Here is a 17,030-nt window from a genome sequence, read left to right as displayed (position 1 = left end):
TCACGGGGGTGGAAGCACCCTCCCCGCTCCACAAAGACCCCTCAGTGTTCATCAGAACCCGCCCTCGCGTCCCGGGGACACCGCCCCACCTCCAGCCCACCCCGAGTATGGAGATTTCAAACACACAGGAGGGCAGGCACATAAATGAACAAAACCGATTTATTTTAGTTTTAAAACATCAGAAAGAACCGCAGATGCTGGAAATCAGAAACAGGCATTGCTGGAGAAACTCAGCAGGTCTGGCTGCGAATGTGGAGAGAAAGCAGAGTTTACGTTTCGGGTCCGGGAGCCCTTTTTCTTCAGTCTTTTTTGTTTCTGAAACTTGATTTATCGATTTTTTTTTTAAAAAAGGAACTCTTACCTGGAGAAATCTGGACAGTGGGGAACTCCACAGCTGAGGGGTGACCCTCTCACTAAGCTTTAAGCGGTGGCACTCTGCTCCTGGTTAAAAAAAAGGGGTCTTTTTTTACTCCCCTCCCCCTCGGTGTTGAGCTGCTCCCAGAAGGGGTGTTGTTAAAGAGCCCTCCAGGAAGAGAAGGCGGGATTGGGGAAGGATTGCACAGTTTGACTGTGAGGAGATCTCTTTAAATCCAGAGCCAGCCTCCTGTCTCTCTGACACACACACGTTTCTCTAGCTCCCTCTCCCTGCATGGCTTGTCAGAGGGTGGAGGCTGAAGGAATAAAGCGGGAGTTGCTGAGCTTCCCGGCTCCAGTTCGTGAGCAGAGGAGTGGGGACGGGAAGGAGAGGAGAGCTTTCTGAGTGGGCAACTCTCCCACGCCCCTGCACGGAGCTCCCTGCTGCTTTGCTGCCGAGAACAGCCCGCTGTCTCCCTTTCCGAGCCGGGACAGAAGGTGTTGAAGATGTTCAGGAGGGGACGGGTGACTCACTGAGAGAGCGGTGTTCCTGAAGAGCTCAGAGGACACGGTAAATGCTGGGCGATTATTTCAGGAGCTTTTGCGCGGTTCAGGGGCAGCCTTCAGGAACCCGTCAAACATGAGTCGATTTTCTTTTTTCATTATGAAAAGCTAAGGCATGGGGGTCTGCAGGTTTCGGTGATTGCAACTGACCTGCCTCACTGGCCCCTGTGTGCAGTGGGTGCCCTGCCCCCCTGTGTGCAGTGGGTGCCCTGCCCCCCTGTGTGCAGTGGGTGCCCTGCCCCCCTGTGTGCAGTGGGTGCCCTGCCCCCCTGTGTGCAGTGGGTGCCCTGCCCCCCTGTGTGCAGTGGGTGCCCTGCCCCCCTGTGTGCAGTGGGTACCCGGCCCCCCTGTGTGCAGTGGGTACCCGGCCCCCCTGTGTGCAGTGGGTGCCCGGCCCCCCTGTGTGCAGTGGGTGCCCGGCCCCCCTGTGTGCAGTGGGTGCCCGGCCCCCCTGTGTGCAGTGGGTGCCCGGCCCCTCTTTGCTCAGTGGGTGCCCTGCCCCTCTTTGCTCAGTGGGTGCCCTGCCCCTCTCTGTGCAGTGGGAGCCCTGCCCCTCTCTGTGCAGTGGGAGCCCTGCCCCTCTCTGTGCAGTGGGTGCCCTGCCCCCTGTGTGCAGTGGGTGCCCTGCCCCCTCGTGTGCAGTGGGTGCCCTGCTCCCTTTGTGCACTGACTGACCGGCCCACTGTGTGCAGTGGGCATCTGGCCCCCCCCCCCCGGGTGCAGTGGGTGCCTGGCTCGCCTGTGTGCAGCATGTGCCCTGCCTCCCTGTGTGCAGCGGGTGACCAGCCCCTCTGTGTGCAGCGTGTGCCCTGCCTCCCTTTGTGCAGTGGGTGCCCGGCCCCACTGTGTGCAGTGGGTGCCTGGCTCGCCTGTGTGCAGCGTGTGCCCTGCCTCCCTGTGTGCAGCGGGTGACCAGCCCCTCTGTGTGCAGCGGGTGACCAGCCCCTCTGTGTGCAGCGTGTGCCCTGCCTCCCTTTGTGCAGTGGGTGCCCTGCCCCACTGTGTGCAGTGGGTGCCCGGCCCCACTGTGTGCAGTGGGTGCCCGGCCCCACTGTGTGCAGTGGGTGCCCGGCCCCACTGTGTGCAGTGGGTGCCCGGCCCCACTGTGTGCAGTGGGTGCCCGGCCCCACTGTGTGCAGTGGGTGCCCGGCCCCACTGTGTGCAGTGGGTGCCCGGCCCCACTGTGTGCAGTGGGTGCCCGGCCCCACTGTGTGCAGTGGGTGCCCGGCCCCACTGTGTGCAGTGGGTGCCCGGCCCCACTGTGTGCAGTGGGTACCCGGCCCCCCTTTGTGCAGTGGGTGCCCGGCCCCCCTGTGTGCAGTGGGTGCCCGGCCCCCCTGTGTGCAGTGGGTGCCCTGCCCCCCTGTGTGCAGTGGGTGCCCGGCCCCTCTTTGCTCAGTGGGTGCCCTGCCCCTCTTTGCTCAGTGGGTGCCTGGCCCCACTGTGTGCAGTGGGTGCCCGGCCCCACTGTGTGCAGTGGGTGCCCGGCCCCACTGTGTGCAGTGGGTGCCCGGCCCCACTGTGTGCAGTGGGTGCCCGGCCCCACTGTGTGCAGTGGGTGCCCGGCCCCACTGTGTGCAGTGGGTGCCCGGCCCCACTGTGTGCAGTGGGTGCCCGGCCCCACTGTGTGCAGTGGGTGCCCGGCCCCACTGTGTGCAGTGGGTGCCCGGCCCCACTGTGTGCAGTGGGTGCCCGGCCCCACTGTGTGCAGTGGGTGCCCGGCCCCCCTTTGTGCAGTGGGTGCCCGGCCCCCCTTTGTGCAGTGGGTGCCCTGCCCCCCTGTGTGCAGTGGGTGCCCTGCCCTCCTGTGTGCAGTGGGTGCCCTGCCCCCCTGTGTGCAGTGGGTGCCCTGCCCCCCTGTGTGCAGTGGGTGCCCTGCCCCCCTGTGTGCAGTGGGTGCCCTGCCCCCCTGTGTGCAGTGGGTGCCCTGCCCCCCTGTGTGCAGTGGGTGCCCTGCCCCCTGTGTGCAGTGGGTGCCCTGCCCCCCTGTGTGCAGTGGGTGCCCTGCCCCCCTGTGCTCAGTGGGTGCCCTGCCCCCCTGTGCTCAGTGGGTGCCCGGCCCCTCTTTGCTCAGTGGGTGCCCGGCCCCTCTTTGCTCAGTGGGTGCCCTGCCCCTCTTTGCTCAGTGGGTGCCCTGCCCCCCTTTGTGCAGTGGGTGCCCTGCCTCTCTCTGTGCAGTGGGTGCCCTGCCCCCTGTGTGCAGTGGGTGCCCTGCCCCCTCGTGTGCAGTGGGTGCCCTGCTCCCTTTGTGCACTGACTGACCAGCCCACTGTGTGCAGTGGGCATCTGGCACCCCCCCGGGTGCAGTGGGTGCCTGGCTCGCCTGTGTGCAGCGTGTGCCCTGCCTCCCTGTGTGCAGCGGGTGACCAGCCCCTCTGTATGCAGCGTGTGCTCTGCCTCCCTTTGTGCAGCGTGTGCCCTGCCTCCCTTTGTGCAGTGGGTGCCCGGCCCCACTGTGTGCAGTGGGTGCCTGGCTCGCCTGTGTGCAGCGTGTGCCCTGCCTCCCTGTGTGCAGCGGGTGACCAGCCCCTCTGTGTGCAGCGTGTGCCCTGCCTCCCTGTGTGCAGTGACTGACCTGCCCACCTGTGTACAGTGAGTGACCTACCCCCACTGTGTGCAGTGAGTGACCTACCCCCACTGTGTGCAGTGAGTGACCTACCCCCACTGTGTGCAGTGGGTGCCCGGCCCCACTGTGTGCAGTGGGTGCCCGGCCCCACTGTGTGCAGTGGGTGCCCGGCCCCACTGTGTGCAGTGGGTGCCCGGCCCCACTGTGTGCAGTGGGTGCCCGGCCCCACTGTGTGCAGTGGGTGCCCGGCCCCACTGTGTGCAGTGGGTGCCCGGCCCCACTGTGTGCAGTGGGTGCCCGGCCCCACTGTGTGCAGTGGGTGCCCGGCCCCACTGTGTGCAGTGGGTGCCCGGCCCCACTGTGTGCAGTGGGTGCCCGGCCCCACTGTGTGCAGTGGGTGCCCGGCCCCACTGTGTGCAGTGGGTGCCCGGCCCCACTGTGTGCAGTGGGTGCCCGGCCCCACTGTGTGCAGTGGGTGCCCGGCCCCACTGTGTGCAGTGGGTGCCCGGCCCCACTGTGTGCAGTGGGTGCCCGGCCCCACTGTGTGCAGTGGGTGCCCGGCCCCACTGTGTGCAGTGGGTGCCCGGCCCCACTGTGTGCAGTGGGTGCCCGGCCCCACTGTGTGCAGTGGGTGCCCGGCCCCACTGTGTGCAGTGGGTGCCCGGCCCCACTGTGTGCAGTGGGTGCCCGGCCCCACTGTGTGCAGTGGGTGCCCGGCCCCACTGTGTGCAGTGGGTGCCCGGCCCCACTGTGTGCCGTGGGTGCCCGGCCCCACTGTGTGCCGTGGGTGCCCGGCCCCACTGTGTGCCGTGGGTGCCCGGCCCCCCTTTGTGCAGTGGGTGCCCGGCCCCCCTTTGTGCAGTGGGTGCCCTGCCCCCCTGTGTGCAGTGGGTGCCCTGCCCTCCTGTGTGCAGTGGGTGCCCTGCCCCCCTGTGTGCAGTGGGTGCCCTGCCCCCCTGTGTGCAGTGGGTGCCCTGCCCCCCTGTGTGCAGTGGGTGCCCTGCCCCCCTGTGTGCAGTGGGTGCCCGGCCCCCCTGTGTGCAGTGGGTGCCCTGCCCCCCTGTGTGCAGTGGGTGCCCTGCCCCCCTGTGTGCAGTGGGTGCCCTGCCCCCCTGTGCTCAGTGGGTGCCCTGCCCCCCTGTGCTCAGTGGGTGCCCGGCCCCTCTTTGCTCAGTGGGTGCCCGGCCCCTCTTTGCTCAGTGGGTGCCCTGCCCCTCTTTGCTCAGTGGGTGCCCTGCCCCCCTTTGTGCAGTGGGTGCCCTGCCTCTCTCTGTGCAGTGGGTGCCCTGCCCCCTGTGTGCAGTGGGTGCCCTGCCCCCTCGTGTGCAGTGGGTGCCCTGCTCCCTTTGTGCACTGACTGACCAGCCCACTGTGTGCAGTGGGCATCTGGCACCCCCCCGGGTGCAGTGGGTGCCTGGCTCGCCTGTGTGCAGCGTGTGCCCTGCCTCCCTGTGTGCAGCGGGTGACCAGCCCCTCTGTATGCAGCGTGTGCTCTGCCTCCCTTTGTGCAGCGTGTGCCCTGCCTCCCTTTGTGCAGTGGGTGCCCGGCCCCACTGTGTGCAGTGGGTGCCTGGCTCGCCTGTGTGCAGCGTGTGCCCTGCCTCCCTGTGTGCAGCGGGTGACCAGCCCCTCTGTGTGCAGCGTGTGCCCTGCCTCCCTGTGTGCAGTGACTGACCTGCCCACCTGTGTACAGTGAGTGACCTACCCCCACTGTGTGCAGTGAGTGACCTACCCCCACTGTGTGCAGTGAGTGACCTACCCCCACTGTGTGCAGTGGGTGCCCGGCCCCACTGTGTGCAGTGGGTGCCCGGCCCCACTGTGTGCAGTGGGTGCCCGGCCCCACTGTGTGCAGTGGGTGCCCGGCCCCACTGTGTGCAGTGGGTGCCCGGCCCCACTGTGTGCAGTGGGTGCCCGGCCCCACTGTGTGCAGTGGGTGCCCGGCCCCACTGTGTGCAGTGGGTGCCCGGCCCCACTGTGTGCAGTGGGTGCCCGGCCCCACTGTGTGCAGTGGGTGCCCGGCCCCACTGTGTGCAGTGGGTGCCCGGCCCCACTGTGTGCAGTGGGTGCCCGGCCCCACTGTGTGCAGTGGGTGCCCGGCCCCACTGTGTGCAGTGGGTGCCCGGCCCCACTGTGTGCAGTGGGTGCCCGGCCCCACTGTGTGCAGTGGGTGCCCGGCCCCACTGTGTGCAGTGGGTGCCCGGCCCCACTGTGTGCAGTGGGTGCCCGGCCCCACTGTGTGCAGTGGGTGCCCGGCCCCACTGTGTGCAGTGGGTGCCCGGCCCCACTGTGTGCAGTGGGTGCCCGGCCCCACTGTGTGCAGTGGGTGCCCGGCCCCACTGTGTGCCGTGGGTGCCCGGCCCCACTGTGTGCCGTGGGTGCCCGGCCCCACTGTGTGCCGTGGGTGCCCGGCCCCACTGTGTGCCGTGGGTGCCCGGCCCCACTGTGTGCCGTGGGTGCCCGGCCCCACTGTGTGCCGTGGGTGCCCGGCCCCCCTGTGTGCCGTGGGTGCCCGGCCCCCCTGTGTGCCGTGGGTGCCCGGCCCCCCTGTGTGCCGTGGGTGCCCGGCCCCCCTGTGTGCCGTGAGTGCCCGGCCCCCCTGTGTGCCGTGAGTGCCCGGCCCCCCCTGTGTGCCGTGGGTGCCCTGACCCCCGTGTGCAGTGGTTGCCCTGCCCTCCTATCTGCAGCGGGTGACCTGCACCCCTGTGGGCAGTGGGTGCCCTGCCCCCTGTGGGCAGTGGGTGCCCGGCCCTCCTGTGTGCAGCGGGTGCCCGGCCCCCCTGTGTGCATTGTGTGACCTGCCCCCCTGTGTGCATTGTGTGACTTGCCCCCCTGTGTGCAGTGTGTGACTTGCCCCCCTGTGTGCAGCGGGTGCCCTGCCCCCCTGTGTGCAGCGGGTGCCCTGCCCCCCTGTGTGCAGCGGGTGCCCTGCCCCCCTGTGTGCAGCGGGTGCCCTGCCCCCCTGTGTGCAGCGGGTGCCCTGCCCCCCTGTGTGCAGCGGGTGCCCTGCCCCTGTGTGCAGTGACTGGCCTGCCCCCTTACACCAGCTAATTAGATTTCAAAGAAATGAAAGAGACAGAAGTGTTGGAGGGAACTGAGGGGAACAGTTCTGGAGAAGTCACAGGGATTGGGAAGCTCTAACTCTCTCTTTGTATATCCACAGATGCTGTTGCCTCGCGTCTCCAGGGTCCTACTACCCACCTGCTCCTCGCCTTGGTGAGCCCGGTTTGGCCTTGTCGTCCCGAGAAATGGAGAGTCCGAGTGGGGCTGGATTTGAAGCTCACTCCCCTCGGGGCAAGGGGTGTCTGTGAGAGGCAGAAAGGGAGGGGGCGTTAAAGGGGACTTATCCACCCCCTCCGTCTCCCCACCACTTCGCTCTGGACAGTGGGGAGGAATAAGCATGGATGTATCCAACAGCTCGTTGCAGTGGGGCAACAGGAGCGAAGGGCATCTGCCCCCTGGAGGGGTATCCGTATTCAGCATCCTGGCCCTGACGCTGCTGGCTGGCCTGGTGCTGGCCACGCTGCTGTGGAACGGCCTGGTGCTGGTCACCATTCTGAGGGTGCGCGCGTTCCACCGAGTCCCACACAACCTAGTGGCCTCCATGGCGGTGTCGGACGTGCTGGTGGCGGCGCTGGTCATGCCCCTGAGCCTGGTGCACGAGCTGCACGGGCGTCGCTGGCTGCTGGGCCGGCCACTCTGCCAGCTGTGGGTCAGCCTGGATGTGCTGTGCTGCACCGCCAGCATCTGGAACGTGACCGCCATCGCCCTGGACCGCTACTGGTCCATCAGCCGGCACCTGGAGTACACAGTGCAGGTTCGGCGCCGCCTCTCCAACCTCATGATCGGCCTGACCTGGGCGCTGTCCGCTGTCATCTCCCTCTCGCCGCTGTTCGGCTGGGGGGGCAATGCCTACTCGGAGCGAGACGGCCGTTGCCAGGTCAGCCAGGAGCCCTCCTACACCATCTTCTCCACCTTTGGCGCCTTCTACCTGCCCCTCTGCGTGGTGCTCTTTGTCTACTGGAAGATCTACAAGGCTGCCAAGTTCCGCATTGGCTCCCGCAAAGCCAACACCGTCAGCCCCATGCCCCAAGTGGTCGAGGTAAGCTCCCTCTGCGCAATACACACCCTCTGGCATCAGCATCATCCCCAGATGTGGTTGTGGGAGGGTTAAGAGACAGAGGGTGCAGGCAACAGTGGATCCAGGCGTGAGAAAGACGGAGACCTGTTTAAAAAAAACTTCAGTGAAATAACCCAAGGAAAGAGTGCAGACAGACAGAGAGAGAGAGAGAAAGAGATATTCGCCGAGAAGAGAAAAGAGAATTATCAGGGAAAATGAGTGAGAAAGACATCCCATGGAAAGAGAGAGATCCCATGGCAGAAAGAGACCAGAGGGAGAGAGAAGGGAGCCCCAGGAAAGTGTGTGTGTGTATGAGAGAAAGATAGAAGGGTGAGTAAGTGACCTCAGGGGAGAGAGAGAGAGAGAGAGAGAGATCCCACAGAAAGAGACAAAATGTACTTCTCAGGGACAGTGAGTCAGAAAGACATCGGCCAGAAAGTCAAAAAGAAACCAGATGGAGAGAGGGTCTCCCAGGAAAGTGTGTGTGAGTGAGAGAGAAAGAGACCAGAGGGGGAGTGAGTGTCCTGAGAGAGAGAGAGCATGAGATATCCCACAGAAAGAGAGAGAGAGAGAGAGAGAGATTCCGAGGAAAGTGTGCATGTGTGTGCTTGATGGAGAGAGAGAGAGAGAGAGGAAGATGCCATGGGAAGAGAGAGAAAGAGATTTGAGGCGGAGACAGAGACCTCCAGGGAAGTATGGATGTGAGAGAGAAATGTGTCTGTGAGATGCCACAGAAACAGAGAGAATGAGACCAGAGGGAGAGAGCCTCAGGGGAAGAGAGAGATGTGGGGATTTAGAGAGAGCCATTCCTGTGAAAGAGAGAGAGAGATATCTCAGGGAATGTGAGTGAGTGAGACAATCCAAGGAAAGTGTGTGTCTGAAAGAGATATAAAGAGGGAGAGAAAAAGACCTAAGGAAATGTATGTGAGAGGAAAAGAGAGGGGAAAAGAAGGATAGGTGGATCCTAAGGAGAGACATGTATATCCAAAGGAAAGAGAGATGGAGGGGGGACAACATTAGAGATCATGAACATTAGAGATAAACTGACAAAGGAAGAGAGGTGCTGACAATGGGCTGAACCTGTCTTGTTCTATAGCGTAACCATTCAGTGACTCTGAAGAGGAAGGTTTGTCTACATGCAGTGCTGTCCGAGTGGACAGTGAGACAGTGAGGAATGAGAGAATGAGACTGCCCAGGAGCACCTACACTGGGAAAAGCAGGGAGAGGTGGGGAAATAGTGCAGAGCAGAAACAACACGGATGCAAGGAGAGCAGTTTCAAAGACAGCTGAAAAAAAAACAACAGAATGAAAGGAAAAGAAACACAGGAAAATAGGGAGCAAGATCATGGAGAAAGCGGGAAAACTGACAGGGTAGAAAAGTGGGGCCATAGACAGGGAGGGGAAAATGGTTGGAAATAATATTAAAATCATAGAACAAATCTGAGAGGGAACAAGTAGACAGTAAATAGAATAACCAATATGAGGAGGGGAAAGAGAGAGGGAAAAAATAGTCATAAAGAAAACAATGGGGTGAAAGAGAAAGATGGAGAGATCAAAACAGAAAGACAGAGAATGAAGCAATGCATTTAGTAGAGAATGCTTGGGGGGACAGGGTAAAGATGGGACAGGGAAAAAGAGCAGGAGAAAGTGTGAGGGGACGGGGAATGTGTGAGAGGAGGGGGATGTTTGGGGGAAAGGGCAATGTGTGAGAACAAGGAGTGGATGTGAGGGGAATGTGTGAGGGGAGGGAGGATGTGTGGGGGTAAGGGGGATATGGGGGAGGGGGATGCGTGAAGAGGATGGGAATGGGGAGGGGGGATATGTGAGGAAGAGGGGATGGGGAGGGGGGATGGGAGGGGGAGGGGCGATGTGTGAAGCGACTGGGATGTGTGAGGGGAGATGGAGGAGGGACATGTGTGAGGGGGATGGGGAGGTGGGGGATTGGAATGGGAAGGTGGGGGGATGTGTAAGGGGGTGGGGAGATGTATGAGGGGAAGAGGGGATGTGGGAGGAGGGATGGGGAGAGGGAGGGGTTGGGGGGGAAGGGGGATATGTAAGGGGGAGGGGGAATGGGAAGGCGGATTGGGGGAGGGCGGTATAAGAGGGGAAGGTTTGAATAGAAGGGAGGGAAACAAAAGAAATTAGGGAAGTGTCAGTGTGATTTTGCAGCCAATGAAAGATTGGAAAAATAAATGGGTCAGTCAGAGACAAATCGGGAACAGAAACAGTGAGAAAAAAGTTGAAAGGATGAGAAAGGAGATAGTTGAAGGAATGCTATTACAATCGTTCGTTGTATTAACTTCTGTCCAGTGAAAGTGCCGACAGTCTGCTTTAAGGAGCAGCACCGATGCTGTGCTGAAAGGTGGGGGTTGGAGATCTGCTGCTGACTGATGCCTCCACCCTGTCTGTCCAGGTGAAAGAGGCGAGCCAGCAACCTCAGATGGTGTTCACTGTGCGACACGCCACGGTCACCTTCCAGACTGATGGGGATACCTGGCGGGAGCAGAAGGAGAAGAAGGCAGCGCTGATGGTCGGCATCCTGATCGGGGTCTTCGTGCTGTGCTGGATCCCATTCTTCATCACCGAGCTGATCAACCCGCTGTGCTCCTGTGACATCCCGCCCATCTGGAAGAGTATCTTCCTCTGGCTGGGCTACTCCAACTCCTTCTTCAACCCCCTGATCTACACCGCCTTCAACAAGAACTACAATAACGCCTTCAGGAACCTCTTCTCCCGGCAGAGGTAGAGCTTTGGCCGGCTGCTGTCACAGCCTTCTGTCCAGTTTGAGTCAAGACTAATGAACACACACACAACACACACACACACACAGACCGAGAGTGCATGGCCAATATGAAACAAAAAAGCTGCAGTGATTTGGAGATGCCGGTGTTGGACTGGGGTGTACCAAGTTAAAAATCACACAACACCAGGTTATAGTCCAACAGGTTTAATTGGAAGCACTAGCTTTCGGAGCGACGCTCCTTCATCAGGTGATAGTGGAGGGCTAACACAGAATTTATAGCAAAAGTTTTGTGTGATGTAACTGTAATTGTACATTGAAAAATTGATTGCCTGTTAAGCCTTTCATCTGTTAGAGTACAGTGAAACTAACAGATGAAAGGCTTAACAATCAATTTTTCAATGTATAATTTCAGTTACATCACACTGTAAATTTTTGCTATAAATTCTGTGTTAGGATCGAGCCCTCCACCTGATGGAGGAACGTCGCTCCGAAAGCTAGTGCTTCCAATTAAACCTGTTGGACTATAACCTGGTATTGTGTGATTTTTTTAAAAAAAGCTGCACCGATACCTTGGAAATTAGGAGGGGCGCAGGGGGGAGAGGTGCATGCACTGCCACGTTAGCCAAACCTATTTAGCAGCTCCGACGCTGTTTCTTGTACAAACCGAAACAGCACTTGTGGTACCGAGCGTTTGCAATCGTATATTCCCTTGTAAAGTATCTGTACATATTTCAGTTGTACATACATTGCCATCCTGCACACAGACTGGCCAGCCAGTGTATCTGCCCTCACTGGGTCCACTGTGGGACTGACCAGAAACGAACGCCGTCACGATATTTTATATTGAACTGCCGTTTCCATCTGTCTTCATTCTGTGTGACCTCTGGCAATAGTAAAGATCCTCTTGAAAATGGTAACTTTGTTCATTGCTCGGCATAACTCACATGTACTTTCTCTTTGGTTTAGAGATAGCTGTGTCAGAAACAAAAGCAGAGGAACCCACACGCTAAACCATAAACGATCGAAATGTAGAGAGCCGGGAGCGGGCCATTCAGCCCATTGTCACTGTCCCTTTGATACTGTTTTCCTGTATTTGCCTATTTTTCGGCAAAAACCCATTCCCCAAGATCTGCTTTGTTTCCTCCCCAAATAAAAGGGAGAGAGATATGAACCAAGCACATTTTTGAAAAGGCAGACTGTCCCTTTGGGGACCTGGACCTTGCTCGTATGGTGTGGAGTTCTGTTGAAACATTAATTTCTTAAATATTTTCATCACTCTCCTTTTTGGAATGAGCAGGTACAAAAGCTCAATGGCCCAGGTCTAATCATTTTCAGTATTGGGCTGAGATTACATAAAATGCTGCATGGCTGCTGTACAATCACATCAAGCAGCTTGGCAATATGTGAGGTGTATGTAACCCGCATCATTAGGACGCTCACATCCAAGGAATCTCATTCAATTTAGGGTGGTTTGTGGCAGCAGGGAGCTGGAGGGGGAAAGGGCCTCAAAACCAACAGGACTACACACATTGCAACAGTGAACCTGCATAACATGGGAAATAATTGGCAAATTAAATTTACCATCTGCAGACCTCACTTTAGATTAGACTTACAGTGTGGAAACAGGCCCTTCGGCCCAACAAGTCCACATCGACCCGCCGAAGCGCAACCCACCCATACCCCTACATTTACCCCTTACCTAACACTACGGGCAATTTAGCTTGGCCACTTCACCTGACCCGCACATCTTTGGACTGTGGGAGGAAACCGGAGCACCCGGAGGAAACCCACGCAGACACGGGGAGAACGTGCAAACTCCACACAGTCAGTCGCCTGAGTCAGGAATTGAACCCGGGTCTACAGGCGCTGTGAGGCAGCAGTGCTAACCACTGTGCCACCGTGCCGCCCATTTCTCCCCAAATAAAATTCCCCGCCAAGAAATGCAAGGTCACGTGTTTGTGGTGGAAGGAAATGACGTCACTTATGCCTTGGGAAGTGCAAGGGTAAATGGGGGAGTGAAACTGGGAGCTGAAAATGTGTTGCTGGTTAAAGCACAGCAGGTTAGGCGGCATACCTTTAGTGAAACTGGTAGATCAGCAATCAGTGACAGTTGCAAAGCAAGCCAAATGCTACGATTTTATTGTGAGCAGATAGAATTAAGAAATAGTTCGGCTAAACCTGTCTCAAACCTCAAGTGGACCACAGAGTACTGTCTACTGTTCAGGTCTCTCCATGTTACAAAAGAGCAGATTGAGGCACTGGACAGGACGTAGAGAAGACTTGCAAAGATCGTATCAGGAATGCGTGGGTGCATATATCCGGCAAGGATTGACAGACTGCAGACTGTCTGGGGGATGGGGGGGGGGGAAGAAGACGAGAGGCAACCTAACAGAAGATCATATAACGTTTTGATCGTGTGTGGATAGAAAAGGAGGAAATTGGCCTTGTGCAGGCACGATGGTCTGGATAGCACCTTAGCAATTCTGTGCTGCTGTTACGAAGAGAGAGAGTGCTTTGTCTTCTGAGAAAGTACATTGCCAGAGGCCCATCCATAGAAGATAGTTTACAAGGACTCTGAAAGGGAAACGTCTTTACCCAAAGAACATGGGACTCACTACTACAGGGAGTGGTTGATACAAATAGTTATAATGGATTTACGGTAAAGCTATACAGGCATATAAGGGAAAAGGAATAAGATATCTATGATGATAGATTTAGGTCAGGAAGTATATGAGGAGGTTAGCATGGAATGTTCAACCTTAAAAACTCTTAATTTGAGGTGTTGGCTGAGATCTTTTATATTACCAGCATTTCTTACTTTTATTTCAGATTTTTTTGTTATATTATGAGAGTGTCTGTCGACAGTTCAATCTGCAGTGCCAAACAGATATTTTCAGGGATCTTGAGGATTACAAAGTGCTGCTGTTAGTCAGACCTTCTCTCAGAAAGTCCAAGAAGGCTTGGAGCAAGTGTACAGGTCAAAGGACCTACTCTCCAATCAATCGCTGCCTTTCAAATCAAATCGAATCACCGTTGGGGTTACAGGGTCATCCAATCTGTCTCTTGCCAGGATTGCTTGTATATTGTAAGTAGCTGCCTGTCTTATTGTGAGGCATCTCTCGGCAGATTGACATTCAGTGGCAAAAGAGAGGAGATCGGGGTGGGGAGTTTTGTTTTGTCGTTATCATCCGGAATTCACTGCTGGGAATTGTGACAGAAGCAGGTTCAGAAATGCTGTCAAATGGAGAATTGGAGAAATTCCTGAAGAGGAGAAATTTGTGGGGGGTTGTGGTGAAAGAGCAGGGGAATTGGTCTAATTGGGAGCTGTTTCAAAGAATGGGCACAGATGCAGCAGACTGAATGATCTGTCTCTGTGGGGCAACAATATCAAGTTGCATGGGTTTAAAGCACTGAACAGACCATTTGCCCAACTGGTCTATGATACCTCATCAACCCTGGCTTCTAATTCAGAGCAGATAATTGCCAGATAATACGCTGGGAGGCTGCCTACCAACTTGCAATTTACTTTTTAATTGGATAGATAGACTTGGATCTGCACCAGCATTGTCCATCTTTCTGGTGGGAGAGGTCACATTTCAATCTTGTGTCGGCGGGACCAATGAGTGTATTGTGGAAATGGATGGTAATACACAGTTGGAAATTTAGCTTGATATTGTTGAAACAAAGTATTTTCATGCACTTAGCCTCAAGGAAGGTGATGCCCTTCTGTAAGGGTTAGCCAATGTGGGACAATAAAGTTTCCAGACACCTACCCCCACCCCACCCAACACACACCATATAGCCTCACTGTCTCACGGCGTCTATCTACCTGCTGCACTCTCTTTCCCATGGCAATTTCTTTCACCTAGCCTTTCCTTCTCAAGTTTGCTCTCTCTCTCTCTCCCAAGCCCAATGCCCCATTCTAAAACGCAGGAACATTGGAATTAGGAACAGAATTCAGCTCTTTGAGTCTTGCCTTGCCTTTCAACAGTATGAGGGCTGACATGGTTGTGGTCTCAACTCTGCCGTCCTCTCTCCACAATAACTAATGACCCTCTCATCTGTCAAACATCAGTCTGACTGAGTTTTGAATATATTCAATGACTCAGCCTTCATCACCTTCTGAAGAGAATACCAGACTTAGATTGACATGTCAACTGGATTAAACTGGAACTTGCAGCTTTCAGTCACCACTTGGGAAAAATATGGCCCTCATCACAATGACAATTTTTTCAGAAACACAGAACCATGCAAACATTAGATTTTTTGCATTAGCCTTTTCGTCATTGTGTACGGAACATACAAATTTATAACCACAGTGAGAAACATGATCTATCAGGCTATGTTGTTATTTCTGAGTACGGATGTTTTGTTTGAATGGTGACATGGATATTTTAATGTACAATTTAATCAAAATGTTGGATTTATCATGTTTTTCAGACATTCTACAGTGGCAACCCTAACCAAACTGTTGCTCTTTCCCCAAAGTATTCTTTCCTCTCTTGTCTGATATAAATCTTTCCCACAATTTTATTCAATCTTCCAAAAGTTGATCTGTACAGGTTGGACCTAAAGTCACTTTTTAAACAAAATAGTGCCTTCTAAGAAAGATCAGATTTTTAAATTTCATTGGGTATTAATGATTGTTATTCCATAAGATTATCCACATTTCTGGTATTTAAACAGTGTCTATGCACCATGCTTCTTGATATTTAAAATTGCCTGCCCCTGGAACAAGGTTAGATTGTCCTTGTTTCTTTCAGAGGGGTTTATAGAGACAGAAGGTCTGTTTTGTCTGCGTTTACCTACTTGAAGAAGCTTTTATGTTTCTCAAAAAAAGCACTTGAATGATGAAAGGGGAGTGGCCCGTTCTCCCAGCTCAGCTTTTCTCTGGTTTGATTTGATGTTTAGCAGGAGAAAATGAGGACTGCAGATGCTGGAGATCAGAGCTGAAAATGTGTTGCTGGAAAAGCGCAGCAGGTCAGGCAGCATCCAAGGAGCAGGAGAGTCGACGTTTCAGGCATGAGGGTTCCTAAGCGGAAGATGAGGCGCTCTTCTTCCAGCCGTCATGTTGCTATGGTCTGGCGATGGAGGGGTCCAAGGACCTGCATGTCCTTGGTGGAGTGGGAGAGTGGAGTGAAAGATCAGTCCTCGGCAGAGGCCTCATCTTCATTCCTCTACGCTCTCGGATTAACGAGTTCAACACGCAGCGGGACGTCGAACAATTTTTCCGCCGCCTTCGCCTCCCCGCCTACTTCTTCAACTAGGATTCTTGTCCACCCTCTGACGGTCCCTTCTCCCGCTTCCAACACACCCCATCCACCTGGACACCCCGTGCTGGCCTCTTACCTGCCCTTGATCTCTTCATAGCCAACTGCCGCTGCGACATTAACCGCCTCAACCTCTCCACCCTCTCAGCCACTCCAATCTCTCTCCCTCGGAACGTGCAGCCCTCCACTCCCTCCGTTCCAACCCCAACCTCACTATCAAACCGGCAGACAAGGGAGGCGTGGCAGTAGTTTGGCGCACTGACCTTTACATCCCTGAGGCTAAATGCCAGATCGCGGACACCTCCTCCTACTGCCCCCTTGACCATGACCCCATCTCCCACCACCAAACCGTCATCTCCGAGACCATCCACAACCTCATCACCTCAGGGGATCTCCCATCCACTGCCTCCAACCTCATAGTCCCACAATCCTGCACCGCCCGTTTCTACCTCCTGCCCAAAATCCACAAACCTGACCGCTTCAGCCGACCCATTGTCTCAGCCTGCTCCTGCCCCACCGAACTCATCTCTGCATACCTCGACACAGTCCTGTCCCCCTTAGTCCAAGAACTCCCCACCTACATTCAGGATACCACCCATGCCCTCCACATCCTCCATGATTTTCGCTTCCCCGGTCCCAACGCCTTATCGTCACCATGGACATCCAGTCCCTGTACACTTCCATCCCCCATCACGAAGGCCTCAAAGCCCTCTACTTCTTCCTTTCCTGCCATACCAACCAGTGCCCTTCCACTGACACCCTCCTTTGACTGACTGAACTGGTCCTCACTCTGAACAATCTCTCTTTCCAATCCTCCCACTTCCTCCAAACCAAAGGAGCAGCCATGGTCACCCACCTGCCTCTTCATAGGATATATGGAACAGTCCATTTTCCTCTGCTACATCGATGACTGTATCGGTGCTGCCTCGTGTTCCCATGAGGAGGTTGAACAGTTCATCCACTTTACCAACACCTTCCACCCTGACCTCAAATTTACCTGAACCGTCTCAGACTCCTCCCTCCCCTTCCTAAACCTCTCCATTTCTATCTCGGGCAACCGAATCAACATGGACAGTTACTATAAACTGACCGACCCCCACAGCTACTTAGACTACACCTCCTCCCACTCTGCCCCCTGTAAAAACGCCATCCCATATTTCCAATTCCTTCGTCTCCGCCGCATCTGCTCCGAACACCAGTTCCAACACTGAACAACCCAGATGGCCTCCTTTTTCAAAGACCGCAATTTCCCCCCAGTCGTGATCGACGATGCTCTCCACCGCATCTCCTCCACTTCCTGCTCCTCCGCCCTTGAGCCCCACTCCTTCAATCGCCACCAGGACAGAACCCCACTGGTCCTCACCTACCACCCCACCAACCTCCATATACAACGTATCATCCGTCGTCATTTCTGCC

General features: G+C 56.2%; 1 protein-coding gene across 1 annotated transcript; it reads left to right on the top strand.

The window, feature by feature from the left end:
• Positions 1-675: 675 nt before the first annotated feature.
• htr5ab (5-hydroxytryptamine (serotonin) receptor 5A, genome duplicate b) lies at positions 676-10,520 on the top strand. The gene is made up of 3 exons (XM_060825619.1): positions 676-925; positions 6,645-7,583; positions 10,015-10,520. The coding sequence occupies exons 2-3, from the start codon at positions 6,882-6,884 to the stop codon at positions 10,345-10,347; spliced, it is 1,035 nt and encodes a 344-aa protein (XP_060681602.1). The 5' UTR covers positions 676-925; positions 6,645-6,881; the 3' UTR covers positions 10,348-10,520.
• The last annotated feature ends 6,510 nt before the right edge of the window (positions 10,521-17,030 follow it).

This window comes from Hemiscyllium ocellatum, chromosome 5 (genome assembly GCF_020745735.1).
Source record: "Hemiscyllium ocellatum isolate sHemOce1 chromosome 5, sHemOce1.pat.X.cur, whole genome shotgun sequence".
NCBI classification, from domain to species: Eukaryota; Metazoa; Chordata; class Chondrichthyes; order Orectolobiformes; family Hemiscylliidae; genus Hemiscyllium; species Hemiscyllium ocellatum.
Note: the sequence above shows the minus strand (reverse complement) of the source record. Positions and strands in the feature narration are given on the sequence as shown.